At 32.3% G+C, this 19,180-nt stretch overlaps 1 protein-coding gene across 1 annotated transcript in view; it reads right to left on the reverse strand.

Annotated features, from left to right (window-relative positions):
* Positions 1-721: 721 nt before the first annotated feature.
* Positions 722-19,180, reverse strand: part of Pex3 (peroxisomal biogenesis factor 3) — a 39,666-nt gene continuing 21,207 nt past the window's right edge. Inside the window, exons 8-12 of the mRNA XM_026397598.2 lie at positions 19,011-19,179; positions 17,189-17,259; positions 12,693-12,815; positions 8,691-8,787; positions 722-4,147 (exon numbers count right to left, since the gene is read on the reverse strand). Of these exons, the coding sequence (XP_026253383.1) occupies positions 4,064-4,147; positions 8,691-8,787; positions 12,693-12,815; positions 17,189-17,259; positions 19,011-19,179 (544 nt within the window). The 3' untranslated portion in view covers positions 722-4,063. The remainder of the gene's footprint in view (positions 4,148-8,690; positions 8,788-12,692; positions 12,816-17,188; positions 17,260-19,010; position 19,180) is intronic.

Below are 19,180 nucleotides of genomic sequence, written 5' to 3' on the forward strand. Positions count from 1 at the left end.
AAAAAGAAACCAACAAATAAAATAATACATAAAGGAAAATGACAAAACAAAATCCAACCAAATGGTACTAACAGTAATCTAAAGGCAAAAGTACGGTTAGCTGTTTGAAGAAATTATTCTTGAGCCCAAAATTTCTGAATTGCTTAAATTCCTACCTTGCTTTTATGGTTTAAATGTGGTGTCTCCCAAAACCTAACTCGAGAGAGAGACAATACAAGAAGGACTGGAGGAGAAATGATTGGGTCATATCCTCAACCTAATCAGCAAATTAATCCATGATGGGATTACTGGTAACTAGAAGCAGGTGGGGTGTGACTAGAGGTGGGAATTGGGGGTGTGTTTTTGTATCTGGCAAGTGAAGACTGCTTTCTGATCACCATGTGAACTGCTTCCCTGTGCCATACTCCTCCACCATGATGTTCAGCCTCACCTGGAGCCCCACAGAATGGAATCGGCCTTCTATGACTGAGACCTCTGAAACTGTGAGCCCCCAAATAAACTTTTCTCCCTCTACAATTGTGCTGGTTGAGCCTTTTAGTCACAACAGTGAAAACGTTGACTAAAACACCTGCCCATCTTGACCTCTTAAAATTAAGAATGAAGTTATGCTAAAAATGGAAATACTTCAGGAAATCATAGTTAGAGACAGGGTTTAGTAAATGAGTAGCTATGAGGGAGCTATATGAAAAAAATTCAGTATTCAGAAGTGCTGATGTTTTGCCAATAACCAGACTATATAAAAAAAAGTATAGATCTAAATTTAGATTTATTTAAAGTATATCTTGTTTATATGTGAAATGTACTACCACTGGGTAAATTACAACTGTAAAGACAACATTTCCAAGTGAGCTAATACTCAGAGGTTCCAGGTGAATAATTTGGAGGGAACACTATTATACTATTATAACAAGGATTTGAAACACTCCAAATTCTTAAAATGATCTAAGGCATGGAAGGCAAGGATTGAGGATGGTTAGAAATCAGACCTTTCACTACCTATCTAACCCAATAGTTTTTTATCCTCTCACTAATTAATCCTTTTCCTAGAGTTGCTCATAGGCACAAATTTGCCTTACTTGAATTTCGGTAATTTCTGATTTACTTTTAATGACTTTATATTAAAGGCAGAGTAAACCAAAGTATATATTAAAGGCAAAGTTTTAGATTGAATAATATAGACATTGATGTTTGTTTTGCCATTTTAAAAATGAATATCAATTTAATAAGATTTATCTCATTTTCTTCTGAGTGCCATATTGAAGAATGTAATAATTGCTCTTAGAGGTCAGACTACAAATAAATATGAATTATAACAAACCTTCATTTCATTTTGGCTAAGTGAAAAACTTGGTTAGATAAGAATCTTCTTAATTTCCAGATAAAATAAATGTCCATATAAAACTTTTATACATATATAATAACAAGCATATTTATGCAAGTTTGAAAGTATAAAAGTAGAGACAGTTTAAAGTCATCTCCATTTAATCATCAGATTAACTGATACTGTTCATTTCCTTGTAAAAAACAGACAGATTGATGCCCAGGACAAGCTTTAGGCTTTTATTTGGTAAGCTCATCCATTTCCAGTTGCTAAAATATGTATAAACCAAAAGTTAGTTGAGTATGTGACTATCATAAGTTGAATAGTGTTCTCAACAATTATGAACATGATCTCACTTGGAAATGGTGTTTTTACAGATGTAATTAAGGATTGAGACAAGCACATAGTGGATGTGGGTAGGTCCTAAATACAATGCCAGTATCCTTAAAAGAGACTTTAGAAAAGGACACAGAGATACATAAAGCCTTGTGAAGATAAAGCAGAGATTTAGGGTTATGCAATTACATAAATGAAGGAATGCTTGGTGCCACCAGAGATTGGACGAGGCAAGGAAAGACCAGAAGGATCTTCCCTAGAGCCTGCAGTGGAAGTGCGGCCTTGCTGATACCTTGATTTTGAATTTCTAACCATATCTGTTGTCTTGAGCTTCCCAGTTAATAGTAATTTTTTACAGCAGCCCTGAGAAACTAATATGGTTGCTAAATTGATTATGCAAGTTGACATTTTATTTTTATGATTATATTAGTTGATGAATGTTGAAGAGTTATAGTTGCTGTGAAAGCCAAGTTTAATACTTCAGAAAGAACAGATAAAATATTGCCCAAATGTTAAAAATGCTATTGGTTAAGTGTAGGCAAAACAGTACTAACAAACTGGAGAGAACTACAATAAAAATGTACAAAAATTCTGCTCCTCTGGTTCACAGCCATGCAATGAAATCCATGTGATTTGTGTAGGAAAGACAATTATAGAACACTTACAGTGGACCTCCACTGGAAGGCAGTTCTGCTAATCACCCCACCACCAGTGTTCCAGCTCAGCAGCGCATACTGAAGTTAGAAAAAGACCCGGGTCCTATGAAAAATCACTGACAAATAAAGAATACTTATAAGTTAAAATGTCTAAAATATGTGTATATAATAATCTGTTTCAAATAACTTTTTAGATTAAGCATACTAAGTGTCTGACAAAGCAACTCTAGTATTACTAGAAAGTAAACTAGTAATGCCTAACACAAATAATTTTAAATATATGTGGTTTTACCTTGCTATCTTTCCAACAGCCACAACTGTACAGATGCAGATGATTCCAAGTAATAATTTTCAGTTGATCAAATGTGTTCTTATAAAACCGCCCCTGTTTATTCTCAAATTTTCTCTGATGAAATCCTGGGTAAATATTGCTGGAAGACATGCATGCCCATTATATATGTTCCCTAACCTTCCAAAATGCAATTTTTCCTTCACCCAATTAGGAATGATAACAATATATTCTGTCAAACTTTGAAAGCATTCCCTCTTCTCGATTATACCTGTTTTCATTTTTTAAAGCATTCTAGACATACACACTTTAGCAGTAGGCTCTGGGCCTAGCTCAGAAAAGACTTCACAATTCATTTTCTGCCTTTTACTATTTAGCTATGTTATGTTAGAGAGACATAAATGATGTTTGAAAATTATCTATTACTGAAAATATATCTAAAAAACTAATGATAATGATTCATTTATTTCTGCCATAATTCCCCTTTTATATTCAGAACTATAAAGTTACTAGAGACAATGCATTCATTTATTTTTCAGAAAGTAATGCTATTTATTTTTTTTCTAAACAAGTTAAAGAAACTATATTAGCAGTTAAAATGAAACCTAAAACTTGTTCTTCCAAAATAACAGTAAAAGCACTATGGGACAAATAATGGCAGTAAAATATTAACTCAACAAATCTGTTGTATTAAAATAGTTTATTGCAATAAGATTCATTGTACTCAAAATCATTACAAAGTAAGTTATTAAAATTATTTACATACAAATTAATAAAATTATGCAGTTAATAATAGCTGTGAGTAAAACAGTATTAACACAATTTGAGCCTATAAATCAATATGTAACTTTCTAAGAAAGTTAGAAACTATTGCAAAGAAATAGCAAAGAAAAAAAAAAGCTCATCATAATTGTTAAAATTCACTGATTTCCTTAAGAAAAAAAACCCCTCCAGAATATATGAAACAAATAATTTATTCCTTTGAAAGGTAACTGGAGAAAAGTCCAATATTTACTCCTGGTTACTGCAGAGTCCAAGGAATTTTATGATTAGTTAAACAGCACATTTTCCAAACTTCATACATTTTAGGCTTATTTCCTGAACAGATTTTTCCTCAGTATTAATGCCAAAATACACAGCACTTCATAGTTTATATAAAAGTAATTACCTTAGTTGTAGTCAGTTTGGATCAAATATCCCTGATGTAATAAACTATGAACAATTCTTATATCTGCATTGTGTGTACATTTAGATATACCTGCAAAAATTGGCCTGTTGATGAATTTAAAAATATATATTAAGATGCCAAATAAATCTGTTTCATTATGAAATGAAGACTTTGATTAAGAATATATTTTTATTAGGCATTTTTGTAACAAATTGTCACTTTATGTATAGTTGATTTATTCATGTATTTTTAAAAGTAACTGAATCCCACTGTAGTTTTTCTTGAAGGAAAAGTCATTTCTCCAATTGCTGAGGGGTACTAAAAGCTTCGTACACATTAGCAGCAAAGTCTTTCACTTGTTCCATCATCAACAGATCCTAGCAAAGAGGACAATATTACATTACAATTTGTAAAATGTATAGGTAATTTTGAATTCATTTCTGCAATAAAACAATGAATTTGTCTCTAAGTGTTGTGGTAGTTAAATCCAAGAAATATACCATTAAGGAAAGGAATATTTTTTCTTATAATAAATCCTAGGACATATTTATTGTTTGAGTTATTATATGAAAGATGGCGTACAAGTATTCAAGTATTATTTAGCAAAAGAAAGTCCCAAATAGTCTTCACATAAATTTAAATGTATATTCATATAAATTTAAATGTATGCCAGGCGAGAGCTCTACCACTGAGCCACAACTCCAACCTCATAGTGGGCTCATATTTTATATACACACACATACAAACCAACTATATAAACGTTAGAGCAAAGGTTCTTAACCCCAGGGGTTTGTGAATATAAAGATAAGGAAAAAATTACATATATATATATATTAACCTTTAACTCTAAAATCCAAAATTTCCTTCAAATATGAACACAAGCCTCAAAACACAACAATATTAAACAGGATATATAAATTTGTCATCAATAAAAATCACAGACATTTTTATATTTTACTTATGTTACTAGACGTCCCCATCTTGACATTTAATAAATAAAGCAGCAATACTGCTACAAAATGTTTGATTTTAAGAGGTATTTTGAAAACTGTATATAATTAGTCGCCCTTAAAAAATTTGCATGAAAGTTTTTTAAAAAGCAGTTTTGCTGCCTTCATTTGTAGATGTGATTCTAAAAAGGGGTCCATGACAGAGGCTTAAAGCCTCTCAAAGTGTCAAAGACATAGGAAGTGAACCTGAACCTTGAGTACTAGAAAATCTAAGTGCACTTAGTGCAAGTGCTGATCTCAATCAGTTCATGGTTAAATTCTCCCACCAAAGAACTCAATGTATTCAGTTTCAACTATGTTCAATGAAACAGTTTTAGATCAATGTTTTTTTCAACCAGGATTTATAGACATGCTTTCAGGGCCCAAGAATTTGAGAGGAAATTTTGAGTTTTAATTTCTATGAACTCTAAAAGAAAATTCACAAATTAGATCATTTGAAAGATAAATGTATAACCTAGAATTTAGGGCTTTTGTATTTATACTTACATTTTTATTGGCTCCAAGTAGTAGTATTTTGAATCTTATGAATTAATTAAAAGTACAGAGGTAATGAGAAAAGAATAGAGATAGAAATTCATTTAATGAAGCCCAAATCATATACTAGTAGCTCATAGGATATAAATGAAGGTTTCAGAATAGTTAAAGTAGACAAAAAAGAGTGCCCAGCAAGTTAGGTGTAGAAGAAGCAGGTTGAATGCCCACAAACATGAATGGTAACAGATAGGTCCATGTTCACTTTGGAACAACAAATTAGTAGCCATCAGCTATGTTTAGTAAGGTGTGCTTTTTGTAGTTCAGATCTAATCTAATGAAAAAAACCGTGCTTTTTGTTTTTAAGTTATGAAAAGGTCTAAGCTTAAGGAGTTTATATAGTTTTTTTTTAACTTACATATTAAAACAATTTCAACACTGGTGGACTGATTGTTTTTTTAAACTTAGAAGAGGTATATCAATAAGTTTTGAGAAATATTTATTATTGCAGTGCAAAGCAGTATCAAATAGTACATAAACTAAAGGACATAGGTTTGACCAATAGAACAAAAGCAGGTGGTTGGCCAGATTTGACTCAAAGTTTATAGATGGCTGACCCAAGCTCTACCCTACAGGGTTGGTTCAGACTGTTATGGTTTGGATATGAGGTATCCCCCAAATACTCATTGTGAGACAATGCAAGAAGGTTCAGAGGAGAAATGATTGGGTTATGAGACCCTTAACCCAATCAGTGAATTAATCCCCTGATAGGATTAACTGGTGGTTGAAGGAAGGGAGGGTGTGGCTGGAGGAGGTGGGTCATCAGGAACATTTATTTGGGGTATATATTTTGTATCTGGCAAGTAGAGTGTCTCTCTTTGCTCCCTAATTACAAATGTTCTTTTCTTACGTTATTTGGAAGCAATCTGAAATAATTTGTCTCATTATGTTATTTGAAATAGCATTGAAAAACTAACTTTCTCAATTGTTTTCCAATTTTGTCCAATTTCCTACCTTTCCCAGCCATACTACCATCCTAATATCTTTTACCACAAGGGTCAGCAAAGTATGGCCTACAGGTCATGACTTCACATGACAGATTATCAAAAGGTAGGTGCAATAAAAATATTGTTTAAAATTATCTTCAGGCTATAAGATGCATTGAAACATAAATGAATTTTGTGCTTAGACTTGGGTCTCATCCTTAGGATATCTCATTTTGTATATGCAAATATTCCAAAATCCAAAAAATATTCAAAATCCAAAATACTCACTCTGATCCCAAGCATTTCAGATAAGAAATAATCTGTGTCTGGCCTTCATGGAGTTTGCCAACCCTGGTCCTATAGCATTCCCACAAGAGTATCTCCTATACATCTTTGTGACTGAATTACTAGCAGTAATTTGGAAGGATTAATTTCAAGTATCTTAGCATTCCAATCAAGGCAAATGCTTTATGGAAGATAAATAAAAATAAAAGAGCTTAAGACATTATTTTTGGTTAAGAAGATCACTTGGTATTTTAACTCAGAGAAATTTAAAAAACAAGATAGAAGCCTTTTAAATCAACGATCTAATATATAAACAGAATCAACATCCAGTCACACTGAAAAATGATAGTAAATGCTAATATTAATCTTATTAGATTAGAACCCTTTGTTTTCATTATATTAATTATGCAGAATTAATTTATTTTTTGGTTCCAAGGATTGAATGCAGTGGTTCTTAACCACTGAGCCACATCCCCTGCCTTTCCTTATATTTTTGTTTTGAGACAGGGTCTCACCAAGTTGCTTAGGGCCTCACTAAGTTGCTTAGGGCCTCACTAAGCTGCTGAAGCTGATTTTGAACTTGTGATCCTCTTGCCTCAGCCTCCCGAGCTGCTGGGATTTCAGGCGTGCACCACTGCATCTGGCTAATTATACAGGATTAAAATGTACTACATAAAATTACTTAGGTATTAAGGCTAATGAGGATGTTTATACCTGGTTGTATTTCCCACTTATTGATCAAAATGAATGGCCTACAGGTAACACCAGAGATGACTTCAATAGAAAGTTGAGAAAGGTAAAGTTAAGTTTTTTTTTTTTTTTTTTAAAGAGAGAGAGAGAATTTTAATACTTATTTTTTAGTTTTCGGCGGACACAACACCTTTGTTTGTATGTGGTGCTGAGGATAGAACCTGGGCCGCATGCATGCCAGGTGAGTGCGCTACCGCTTGAGCCATATCCCCAGCCCAAAAGTTAAGCTTTAAGTGCTAAAAGTCACAATTTTTTTTTTCTCACCCAGATATACATGTGAAGCTTAAATTCAGTGAAATATGATAAGCCTTATTCACTATTCCTTCTGAAATGCTAATGCTCAGCTCTTTTGGGTAAAGCTTATGACACTGAAGACTGAAGAGAACAGTAAAGGAAAATAGGCATGTGAAGAACAGGTTAATAACTCTACTGGAAAAAAAAAATAAATAACATTTCTTAGCCTCGGTGCTCTTCACCTTCCCAAGACTTCATTGAAGATGGACTAAATTGTCTGAGACAATTTGTATATGCAAATATTCCAAAATCCAAAAAATATCTGAAATCCAAAATGCAACCATAATTCTACCACCTGGAAATGACAACTATAATTGAATTTATGGATAGTTTTTCTGGTAATGTATATGCGTCAAATTATCATTCTGTGTCTGGTAAATTTGTACAATCAAAATAGTAATAGATAAAATAATAAGAAGATAAATTTTCCCAGAGCAGAAATAACATTATGAGGATGCCATCTTTACCCTTAGGCCTTCTTTCTGTATACTGCTGCAGCAGTTTAGCAACTGAGGCCTACTGTAAGTAATTTTTTCCTTATAATTCAGTTCCTAAATTTTCAAATGATTCAGAAATAATTATGTAGATAGAGATTATCCTTTTAATAACAACAGTTTTACTCACTGCATTCCCAAGAAAAAAGAGCTGTGGGTTGATGAGTGAAAAATTTAAATAACTCATTGTTTATGCAGCTTTTAGTGACCAGACTGATGCACTATTAACAGTTGTATTTCATTAATTACTAAAATGCGTGTCCATGAAATTTCTTTTAGTTTTCTTCAAACCCTGAGCAACTGGATCACTGATTTGCCTCAAGGCTCAATTTTCTTACAAGGACAGCTTCATGCAAACCATTAATGCTGTATAAATTCAACTGACCCCTAGAATATATCTGGTCTAAAAGGGAGTCCAACAGGTGTTTGGACTATAACACGGGGAACCTTATAAATGTTCTGTGATACATTATTGCTCTCATGGGGTATTCCACCACACTCTACACATGATTCCAGGTTTTGTGTTATTTTGAACGTATATTACAGTGGATAATGCAATTTTATGTTAGAAAACATGATTATGTCATGAATATAATTTGTGTTCAATAGTATCCCCAAGTTTGTTCTTACCTGAACAAAATGACTAGGAGTTTCACTGCAAACTGAGTGGATCTGTCCATTTACTATTGGAATTATCTTAGCTAAAGGCAGGCTGACACTAGAAAGACTGAAAAATCATCATAGTGATTATTTTCTGAAATCATCTCATAGTCATTTAACATTTTAATTAAAAAGTAACATTCACTCATAGAAGAATACATACAGAAATATATTAAAAGAAAAATCAAGTCCAACCATAAGTCTACCACCTGGAAATGACAACCAATTGAATTCATGGATAGTTTTTCTGGTAATTTTTACACATAGCTTTTTTTTTTAATACAAAACTCTTAACTACTTGAAAATATTGTTTTTAATTTTTTGTTATGAGCATTTTTCTATCTTTTAAAAAGTTCTAAAATTTTGGTCTGATTTTTTTTTTTAATGATTGCATGGTAATCCATTCTCTAGCTATGAGAATTTTCATCATCAGCTTCTTAAAGTTGGGGTCATTTAAGTATTTGTCTTGATTTTCTTAACATAAATAATTCTGTATAAACATGGTCAAACAGTATTAATGCTTTTAAGATTTATTGTGAACACTGCCAAATGCCCTCTGCTTCCTCAGCAGTATATAAATAGGCTTGCTCCATCAGGCCTTATTTCCACATTGGGTACTGTTTTCTTTAATCTTTCTATCTATGAAAAGTGAAAATGTTATAAGTCTGTATTTCTTTTAATTACTATCAAAGTTGAATGTTTTTTGCCCCTATTCTGAACTACATCATTATCTATCTGGCAATGTAAGTAGAAAACCTGGGCATTATCCTTGTTGATATCCGATCTCTCCATAATCCTAAACATTCTTTTCTTTTCTTTTCTCCTCCCTTCTCCTCCTAACCCTTCCCCTTATGCTGGGGATTGAACCTAGGGCCTATGTCTGGAATTTATATTGTATTCTGCTAATTTAGCTATTCTTTTATGTGTAACATATTATCTTAATAATTAACACTTTATGTATTCTACAGGAAAAGCAAATTCACTGCTCTACTTTTTCAATAATTCTTAAATAGTCTCAGCCCAGTGTTTTTCCAGATCATCTGTATTATCATTTGTCCAGGCTTACTATTAACAAAGCGATATCCTCCAATCCCCAATGGGGTTTTAGTCTAGTACTTTGACTAAGTCCAGGAGAATAATTTTATAATTTTTAGTTAATTCTCTTGGTTTTCTAAGTTTAAAATCATGTCACCTTCAAATAACAATAGTCATTCCTCTCTCTTTCCAAAACTTGTATTATTTTAAAAGATTACACAAATTTAACTTAGAAAATCAAGAGTCAATTAATAGTTTATTAGATTAGTAACAACAGTTGGTAAGCTGTCTATTTCCAAGATAAATATATAAAAAAATCAATGGCTTTCCTCAATTTTGTCTTCAAAAAAGTGATCTTGTCGTAGCCTTCCTATATTAGTTAGAATAAAAGAATGATGCTGAGTAAATATATCAATACTGACCATCTTTATATTGTTTCTGAATGTGATGAAAATCATTCTGGTGTTTCACTATTAAATATATTTGCTCTTGATTTCAAATTTTCTTTTCTTAATATTTATTTTTTAGTTGTAGTTGCACAATAACTTTATTTTATTTATTTATTTTTATGCGGTGCTGATGATCAAACCCAGGGCCTAACAGGTGTGAGGAAAGCACTCTACCGCTGAGCCACACCCAAGCTCTTTTATTTTTATAAACATACTTTTTATTTATGATAAGAGGTTTTATCAATAATTGATTATTCAAAAGGCTTTATTGAATGCCTTTTCAGCAACAGTGATGTTGTTCTTTTGTCCTATTAATTTTATAGTTTATTGTAAAAGCTTTACTAATGTTTTGACCCTCTTCTCATTCTTAAAATAAACCTTATTTAGTCCTAGTTGCAGAATAATTAAAATTCTGGGCTCTGATATTCAACAGAAGTTATTGAACATCTGCCTTTACCACTTCCTAGATTTTTGACCTGAAGTTATTTAACTTTTTTGTGTCAGTCTTCTCACTTGGAAAATGAGAAAAATACCAGCACCTATTTCCTAATGTTACTTTAAGAATTCTATGAGATATGTTCTGAAGAATATCTATCATCACACTAGCAAACAGAAAAGGTTTTGGCCACCATATATTTCTGGATTTCATTTGCTAATATTTTATTAAGAATTCTTATATCTATATTCATCCCTTGAAAATCTATAGTTTTCCTTTTAGTCCTATCTTATTCATTATAGTTTCTATTGAGCACTACTGGTGATAGGTAAGCTTTTCATTTTAAATATCCATTGTATATATATATATATATTAATATATATGTATACATAATATATAAAGCATTATGCATATACTTTATATATCTAAAACCTTTATTAGTTTGCATCATTTTCAGTTGACTATCTCCAGAGATGTGAAATATTAATCATAATACATAATACATAAATAATGATACATTTTTTCTTTGCCAATTTGAAAATTTTATTTTTTTCTTCATTTACTATAATGACTAGAACTTCCACAACATGTTCAATAATAGTGATGATAGTATGCATGATGTAAATGTTTCTAAGTGTTACATATAGATTATAAAGTTGGTTATTTTCTGAAATAGAAAAATAGGAAATATCTGAGGTCCCAGTATATACATGCAGAGATATGAAAGGGTATAAGATGATCTCTTTTTTTTTAGAGGAGACTCAAAATTTAACTGAGGAATAAAACTTCAAAGTGGTGCATGTAGGTTGTGCATGAAAGTATAGACAGTAAGCACTCTATGTGTTCAGAAAATGATAAGACTATCAAGGGCTGATGATGTTGCAGTCTAATTTTTGTAATTATTTAGTATAAGATAAAGCTTTTGTTCATGTTAAAACAACTATTACCACTCTTTACCACCACTTGGGAAATAACTAATACTTTGCTAAGTTCAGATTATACTCAAATTTTATTAACTACAGTTTTTTTTTTTTACCAGTATTAACTGAGTATCTTGATTTTCAAATACAGGATTGGCCTTGAGCTAAATATTTTTAATGTAACTTAAAAGAACTGCCAAAAAAAGGTTTGAGGATCATATTCAAATTGTTTCAGAAAATAAAGTTTATGGCTCTAAGTATTCCAAATTCTCAATGTTAATGGCAAATTATTCTTTGCTGTACAATAAAGAAGGGTTTAATAGAAGTGGGTAAACAATGTCTTGTCATATATAGATATTTTAAAATTAAACTGGACACTGTACATATTGTTTATCAGTTATTGTTTCCTCAAATTTTAGTGGGACACTTTAGAGTCATCATTGATTTGGTACCCTTATATCTGAATGTGACATAAACATCTGCAAAAACAGAGCTCCTGGAAGAGTGTAGATCCTAAAATGAGACCAAAGGTGTTCATCTTGAGCTGATAAAGGATCCACAATGTAAATAACAGGTATAATTAACATTACTAACATTGAACTAACTAAATAATACCAATCCTATCATAAAATGAATTTTCTCCTTGAATTATAATGATCTCAATTTTTAGAGATAGTTGTAATAAGATAATTATAATACAAGGAGAAAATTCATTAAATGAGAATCTACAACAAGAATGCCCAGTAAAAGTATTGAATTATGTAAACCAACAATGGCTTACAATACCAGAATAATATTGGAGAACACATTTAAATTTAAGTACATTATCATTTTATGCCTTAAAAAGTTAAAAAAACTATAACTGGAATTTGGTTTATAGAAAGGCAGTTTCACAGCTTAAATACTTCAATATAGTGGCAAAAATTTTAGAAAAACTGCAAGTTCTAATATTGAATCTAGAAGGAACTTCCACTAATGAAGAAGTCATTGGTTCAAAAAGTTTAATATGTTAAAAATGAGGTACTCAAATTTATTCTCTAAGATTTCATCTGGGACAAAAAATAAATGTATCCAAAGCACCATTTTTAAAGACCATTCATTTGTATGATACCATTTTTAAATGTCATCTTACCTATTCATGGAGTTGCTATGTTGCAGGTCCTGTTCAGTAGGTCGAAAGAACTCAGCCATGTTGTCTAGAAGTCTACTAAAACCTCGATTTAAACAGGTATTCAAAACTGTACTAAAATCTGGACTACATAAAATAAGAAGTATATGTTACTTTTTAGATTCTCCATGGAAAAGGAAACAAATTCAATAGTTATGTAGCTATCTTTGAAAGCCACAAACATTTCTAGTTACAATCTAGTTTTTACAGCCAGAAACATTAAAAATTTATCAAGGAACCAATCTTTAAAAAAATAAGCATAAAATGATATTATTATTTAGCACAACATGATGACAATATTCATTCATTCCACTAGATTTTTTTATAAATCAGCACTTTATACAACATTTTTTAAAAAAATAGCAATACAATTATTACTTCTCTCAAGGAAACTTTTGAATCCTTCCACAGTCACAGATTATTGGTTTGCTTTACTACAACATCCAAATTCAATGAGATAGAAAATATTATTATCATGTATAGATGAAAAACAAGATACATGAAGAATGGAGAAACTCCCTCAAAGGAATGCAATTAGTAAACTGGGGAGGTCAAATTCATATCCAGGTATTTTTCAATCCTAATTCAGGCTCCTTTAATTACATGGATTTCATACCTTACCCAACTCTGATATAAAAAATACTATACAAGGATACTATCAAAGTTAGAAAATGCCTAGTGAAGTAAGTACCGCTTTTTAAATCAGTGTGTGTGTATATATATCTATGTATTTTTCCCATTTCTTCTCTTTTCAAAAAAACTTTAATGTGTTAGAACTTTGATACTATAAATTTCACTCATTTTAAATGTACTAAGTACTGATTTTTCACAAATTTACATATTTGTACAACTATCACTACAATCCAATTTTAGATCATTTTTCTCACCTTTTTTTGTCCAGTTGCAGACAACCCCATCCCAACCCGGGCCACAGGTAACCATAAATTTACTTTTTGTTTCTGTAGTTTTCTGGACATTTCATGGAAACAGAGTCTTAGGAAATTGTGGTCTTTTGTGTCTCTCTTCTCTCACTTAGCATGATGGTTTCTTATTTCTAATTTTTTGCAGTAGTGGGGCTCAAACCCCAGGATATTTTACTATGATGCTACAGCTCTAGCCCTTTTAATTTTTTATTTTGAAAATAAGAGTTTTGGTAAGTTGTTGAAGCTAGTGTGGAATTTGAAGTCCCCCTTCTTCAGCCTCCTGAGTTGCTGAGATTACGGTTATACTGGTGTGCATGGTCATGTCACACCTGGCCAGCATGATGTTTTTAGGGTTCATCTATGTTGTGCCATGTATCAATAGTTTGTTCCTTTTTGTTGCTAAGTAGAATTCCATTGCATAAATATATCACATTCTATTTATTCATTCATCAGTCGATGGGCACCTAGATTGTTTCCACTTTTTGTCCATTTAAAATAATTCTATTATGAAATTTCTTAAGTTTTTGTGTGCACATATGTTTCAACTTCTCTTCAATAGATATCTAGGAGTGGAATTGCTTGGTCAGGTAGTAAACTTAATTTTGCCCTCAAAGGGAATATGATAGGAATAAAAGAAGAAAAAAATGATTAAGGGGACAGAAATTCAAGAAATAAAAACTGAACCTACCTGCATTTTTCCCATAATTCCCATATTTTTAAAAATTATTTATGTATTTATTTTATTTATATATGACAGTGGAATGCATTAAATGATTTAGGAAAGGTAAAGGAGTATAGTACTGCTGAGGGCCATTGCCAAGTAGGATTGACGCATCGAAATTTCCTTGCCAGCGTACCCCATGTTGCTTAGAGGAGATTCGCTGGGACATTGCATGTATGCTTTAGTAAGGTGACCTTGCTCAAGGACCAGGGCGGATCCGGGTTTAGAGCTGATCAGGTTTTAGGGTGTATCCTGCAGTTTGAGGAAGTATCCCGCTCCTTGAGTTTAAGGCGTTCCCGGTTTAAGACAACGTGGTTTTAGGGAAGTTTCAGGTTTAAGTTTATTGCTGCTGGGAATAGGGCGTTCCTGCTGCCTGAGTTCCCATTGAGATTAAAGAAGTATTTGGAAAAAAGCCTCGTGGAATAGGTGAATTGGGCGGCGGCAGATTTGAGATTTCCCCTGAACGTGTGTGGAGGCCGGTGTGAGTTCAGGAATAAAGAATTGCTGTTTGAATCTACAAAGCTGTGAGTGGCTCGTAATCTTGTGCCCAGCCAAGACTGCGGCATAGTACAGTGTTTGGAGCACAAGTCCTCAAAAATATTAATTTTTATTTTTCTTCTGATTAGATTGCATTCATTTGGGCAATAAAATAAATGAGAATAGCTTTTTTAAAAGAAATGACCTTGCTTCCTACTCCACAGAATAAGCAATGAGAACTTCCACATATTTGTCCTACCACATCTACCAACTTAAATGCCTCTGTGCCTATCCTTAGCTATCTCTCACTGACTCCTAAAACCAATCCCTTAGAAAAAAAATTTTACTGACATGTCTTTGTACATATTTATGGATGTGATGTGATTCAATAATGTATACAATGTTTGTAATGATCAAATCATGGTAATTAGCAACCTTTTACAGTGTATTGAATCCCATTTTTTTTTCTATTTGAGGTTCTTTGTTCTTAAAAGTACTCTAATTTCCTACACCAATTTCTCCCTCTCCTATCACTTTAGGTCAGTTAAGTAAATACTTATTGAGTATCTATTACATGCAAGGCACTGTTCTAAAAGTACAGTATACATTGATGAGCGAAAAGACCCAATTTTCTAATCTCATGGAGTTTAAGTCTATTAGAACCTGTGATTAAAAATATGCTTGAAACCAAAATAGACCTGTAGACCAATGGTATAGAATAGAAGACAAAGATTCTAACCCACATAACTATAGTTATCTTATATTACACAAAGATGCCAAAAACGTACATTGGAGAAAAGATAGCCTCTTCGACAAATGGTGCTGGGAAAACTAGAAATCTACATGTAACAAAATGAAATTAAACCTCTGTCTCTCATCATGCACAAAACTCAACTCAAAGTGGATCAAGGACCTAGGAATTAAATCAGAGACTTTGTGCCTAATGGAAGAAAAAATAGACCCCAACTTTCTTAATAAGACTCCTGTAGCACAAGAATTAAAACCAAGAATCAATAAATCGGATGGATTCAAACTAAAAAGCTTCTTCTCAGCAAAAGAAACAATCAGTGAAGTGAATACAGAGTCTACTAACTGGGAAAAAATCTTTACCACAAGCACATCAGATAGAGCACTAATCTCTAGGATACAGAAAGCACTCAAAAACCTTAACACCCCAAAAACCAAATAACCCAATCAATAAATGGGACAAGGAACTGAACAGACACTTCTCGGCAGAGTATATACAATAAATCAACAAACATATGAAAAAATGTTCAACATCTCTTTAGCAATTAGAGAAAGGCAAATCAAAACTACTCTAAGATTTCATCTCACTCCAGTCAGAATGGCAGCTATTAAGAATACAAACAACAATAGGTGTTGTTGGTGAGGATGTGGAGAAAAAGGCACACTCATACATTGCTGGTGGGACTGCAAATTAGTGAAGCCAATTTGGAAAGCAGTATGGAGATTCCTTGGAAAACTTAGAATGGAATTGCCATTTGACCCAGCTACCCCACTCCTCAGTTTATACCCAAAGGTCTTAGAAATAGCATATTACAGGGACGCATACATATCAATGTTTATAGCAGCACAATTCACAATAGCTAAATTATGGAGCCAACCTAGATGCCCTTCAGTAGATGAGTGGATAGGGAAACTTTGGCATATATATACAATGGAACATTACTCAGCATTAAAAGAGAAAAAAATTATGGCATTTGCAAGTAAATGGATAAAGACACGAACGGTGTGAAAATACTTTGTGTACAATCAGTAACTTGAAAAATTGTGCTCTATATGTGTAATATGAAATGAATTGCATTCTGCCATCATGTATAACAAATTAGAATAAATAAATAATTTTAAAAAATGCTTGAAAAACAAAACTGAGATTGAACAGCTAATAAGTAAAGGAGCCAATTTTGAATCTAGGTCACATGGTCTTCTAATGCACACTCTGGTGCTTTTTCATTTTTAATACTTTGACTTTTAAGTGATTCAAATAATAATACTAAATTTAGGAAAGAAATGAATTTCTATATTGCTGGGGTATACTAAGATTACCCTGGAAAGCATTTTCAGAATATACCTTTTAACCTCTCAATCAATATATCATAAGGATCTATAGTCCAAGGGAGTGGGTGGCCAAGGTGAGTATCTTAAAAAAAAATCCCTCAGTTAGGTAGGAAATCCTACCTGAAGGCAGGAAAATAGATCCAAAGTTTAATTTTAATACAAAATTATGTTGAATATGGTGTTCAGGAAAAACTAAATAAATGGTCTTACACACATCCAAAATACAAGCCCATTTTCCCTGTTACATGCAGTCTACATACCTTTCTAACATGTCTCTAGTTTCATTGAGAAGTTTAATAGTAGTAATATCTCTGGAAGAAAGTCCACAGGCCTGTAAAATTAAAATGCCATACTTCAGAATTTCATGTATCACCTTGGTTTCATGAAGAAACTAATCACATTCACAGACTCACGAGTTCAAGAAGTCTAAAAGTCTTTGTTACATCAATGATAAAAAAAAAATTCACCAAACTCAAATACACCTACAACAGTTAATGTACACAGGTAAGTAGTATTTAAAACATGAGTCAAAGTATACTTTATAAAATCCTTGTTAATTTGGCCCTTCTTGGGTGAATTTCTTGCATATATAGACAATGAAAAATAGGTTTTCATATTCCAGAGATTTGGGGTTTTTTTTCTCTTTCACCATTAAAAAATTTTATCAGGAAATGTGTCTTTTTCATCAGTCTATCCTGAGGCTCCGTGTGGTTTTTCAATCTGAAGTTTCAGGTTTTCTTTCAATTCAGTAGGATTTATCCATCATTACTGATCTTCACCTGTTCCTCTAGATCATTTTCTTTTTAGTTCCACTACTGAATTTTAAAATTTGGAAATTGTTTTCTAGTCCAGAAAGCTTTTAAAATTCTCTTACTATGTCTCCTTGAGACCATTCTGTAAGTAAGTTTTCCATTAATTCTGTACCACTTGTCCTGCTTACTCAGTTTAGCCTCTCTATTTCAAGTGACAGGTCTCCCTTAAATGGTAGATTGCAACTTTTTTAAAAAAAAAATTGCTCATGAATGTTGCTTAGCACTCAAAGAGGTCATCTTTGGGGTCTCTAACGGAAGGCAAACTGGCAGGCAATTAAATTACAGTATTCTAGTCTATGGTACCTTCATGCTGAAGTATGGCATAGAGGCTTTAGTTGGTTAGAGTTATTATTCTTCCAATTGCAAAGAATTGGCTTAATCTAGTTTATGCATAAAAAGACACTAATTTAAAAATGAACTACATAATCTACAATCTTTGGCACTTTTATTGTTCCTAATCAATGAATGACTTTTATACAACAATTGCTTAGGACACAACAGTGTGTAATAACACTATAGTTGATAATTTGTTAGATTAGGCTTTGTTTTTCAACTGGATAACTACAACGTCCTTCAGGTCATTTCACATTACCCTTATTATTTTTTTTTCACTACTGGGTATTGAACCCAGGAGTGATCTATCACTGAGCTACATCTCTAGCCCTTTTTAGTTTTTATTTTAAGATAAGGTCCTAGAAAGTTGCTGAAACTGGCATTGAATTTGCCATCCTCCTGCCTCAGCCTCCGTAGCAGCTGTGATTATAGGTGTACAATACCAAGCCTGGCTGCCTTTAGTTATTTTAAAAGCAAATTTGAATGTAGAACTTAACTTCATTAAAATTTAAATTTCTTTGTCTGCAAATTGAAGTTTAATCTGTTTACCTTGGCATACAAAGCTTTGCATGATCTTGTCCTCACATGATCTTGTTCTAGGTTCTGCTACTTGATCTTACAGAAATAGGTCTAGCCACACTAACTGAATTTGTCTTCTCAATTCCCAAGTGAAATGAACATGTCTACCTTATTTTATATCTGCAGCATATAAAATAAGTGTCTGTCACATAAATATTACTCAAAAATTTGCTGAATATCTAAAATTATATGTGATTCTAACTAAAAAATAGCTGTATTTACAGTTTGTTTTCTAAATTAATCAAGTTTTATTTAAATTATTGAACTATATCTTTCAATCATTTACATTTCAAGAGACAGTAACAAATTTAGAAGATACAGAATAGCTGGTTTGGTTAAATGGGTATAAATTAAGCACCTGAACTGCTAATGGAGTTTCTTCATCTGGCATCATATAATGGCATAATAAAGACTTGGATCCATCTTTATTAATCCAAGAAGATGATTTATCTTGTTCAACAAGAGTTCTGATTTCTTTTATTTTTTGCTCCAAGTCCAAAAGGGACAAAGAATATTTAAGAGAAACAC

This window comes from Urocitellus parryii, chromosome 8 (assembly GCF_045843805.1).
Source record: "Urocitellus parryii isolate mUroPar1 chromosome 8, mUroPar1.hap1, whole genome shotgun sequence".
Classification (NCBI taxonomy): Eukaryota; Metazoa; Chordata; class Mammalia; order Rodentia; family Sciuridae; genus Urocitellus; species Urocitellus parryii.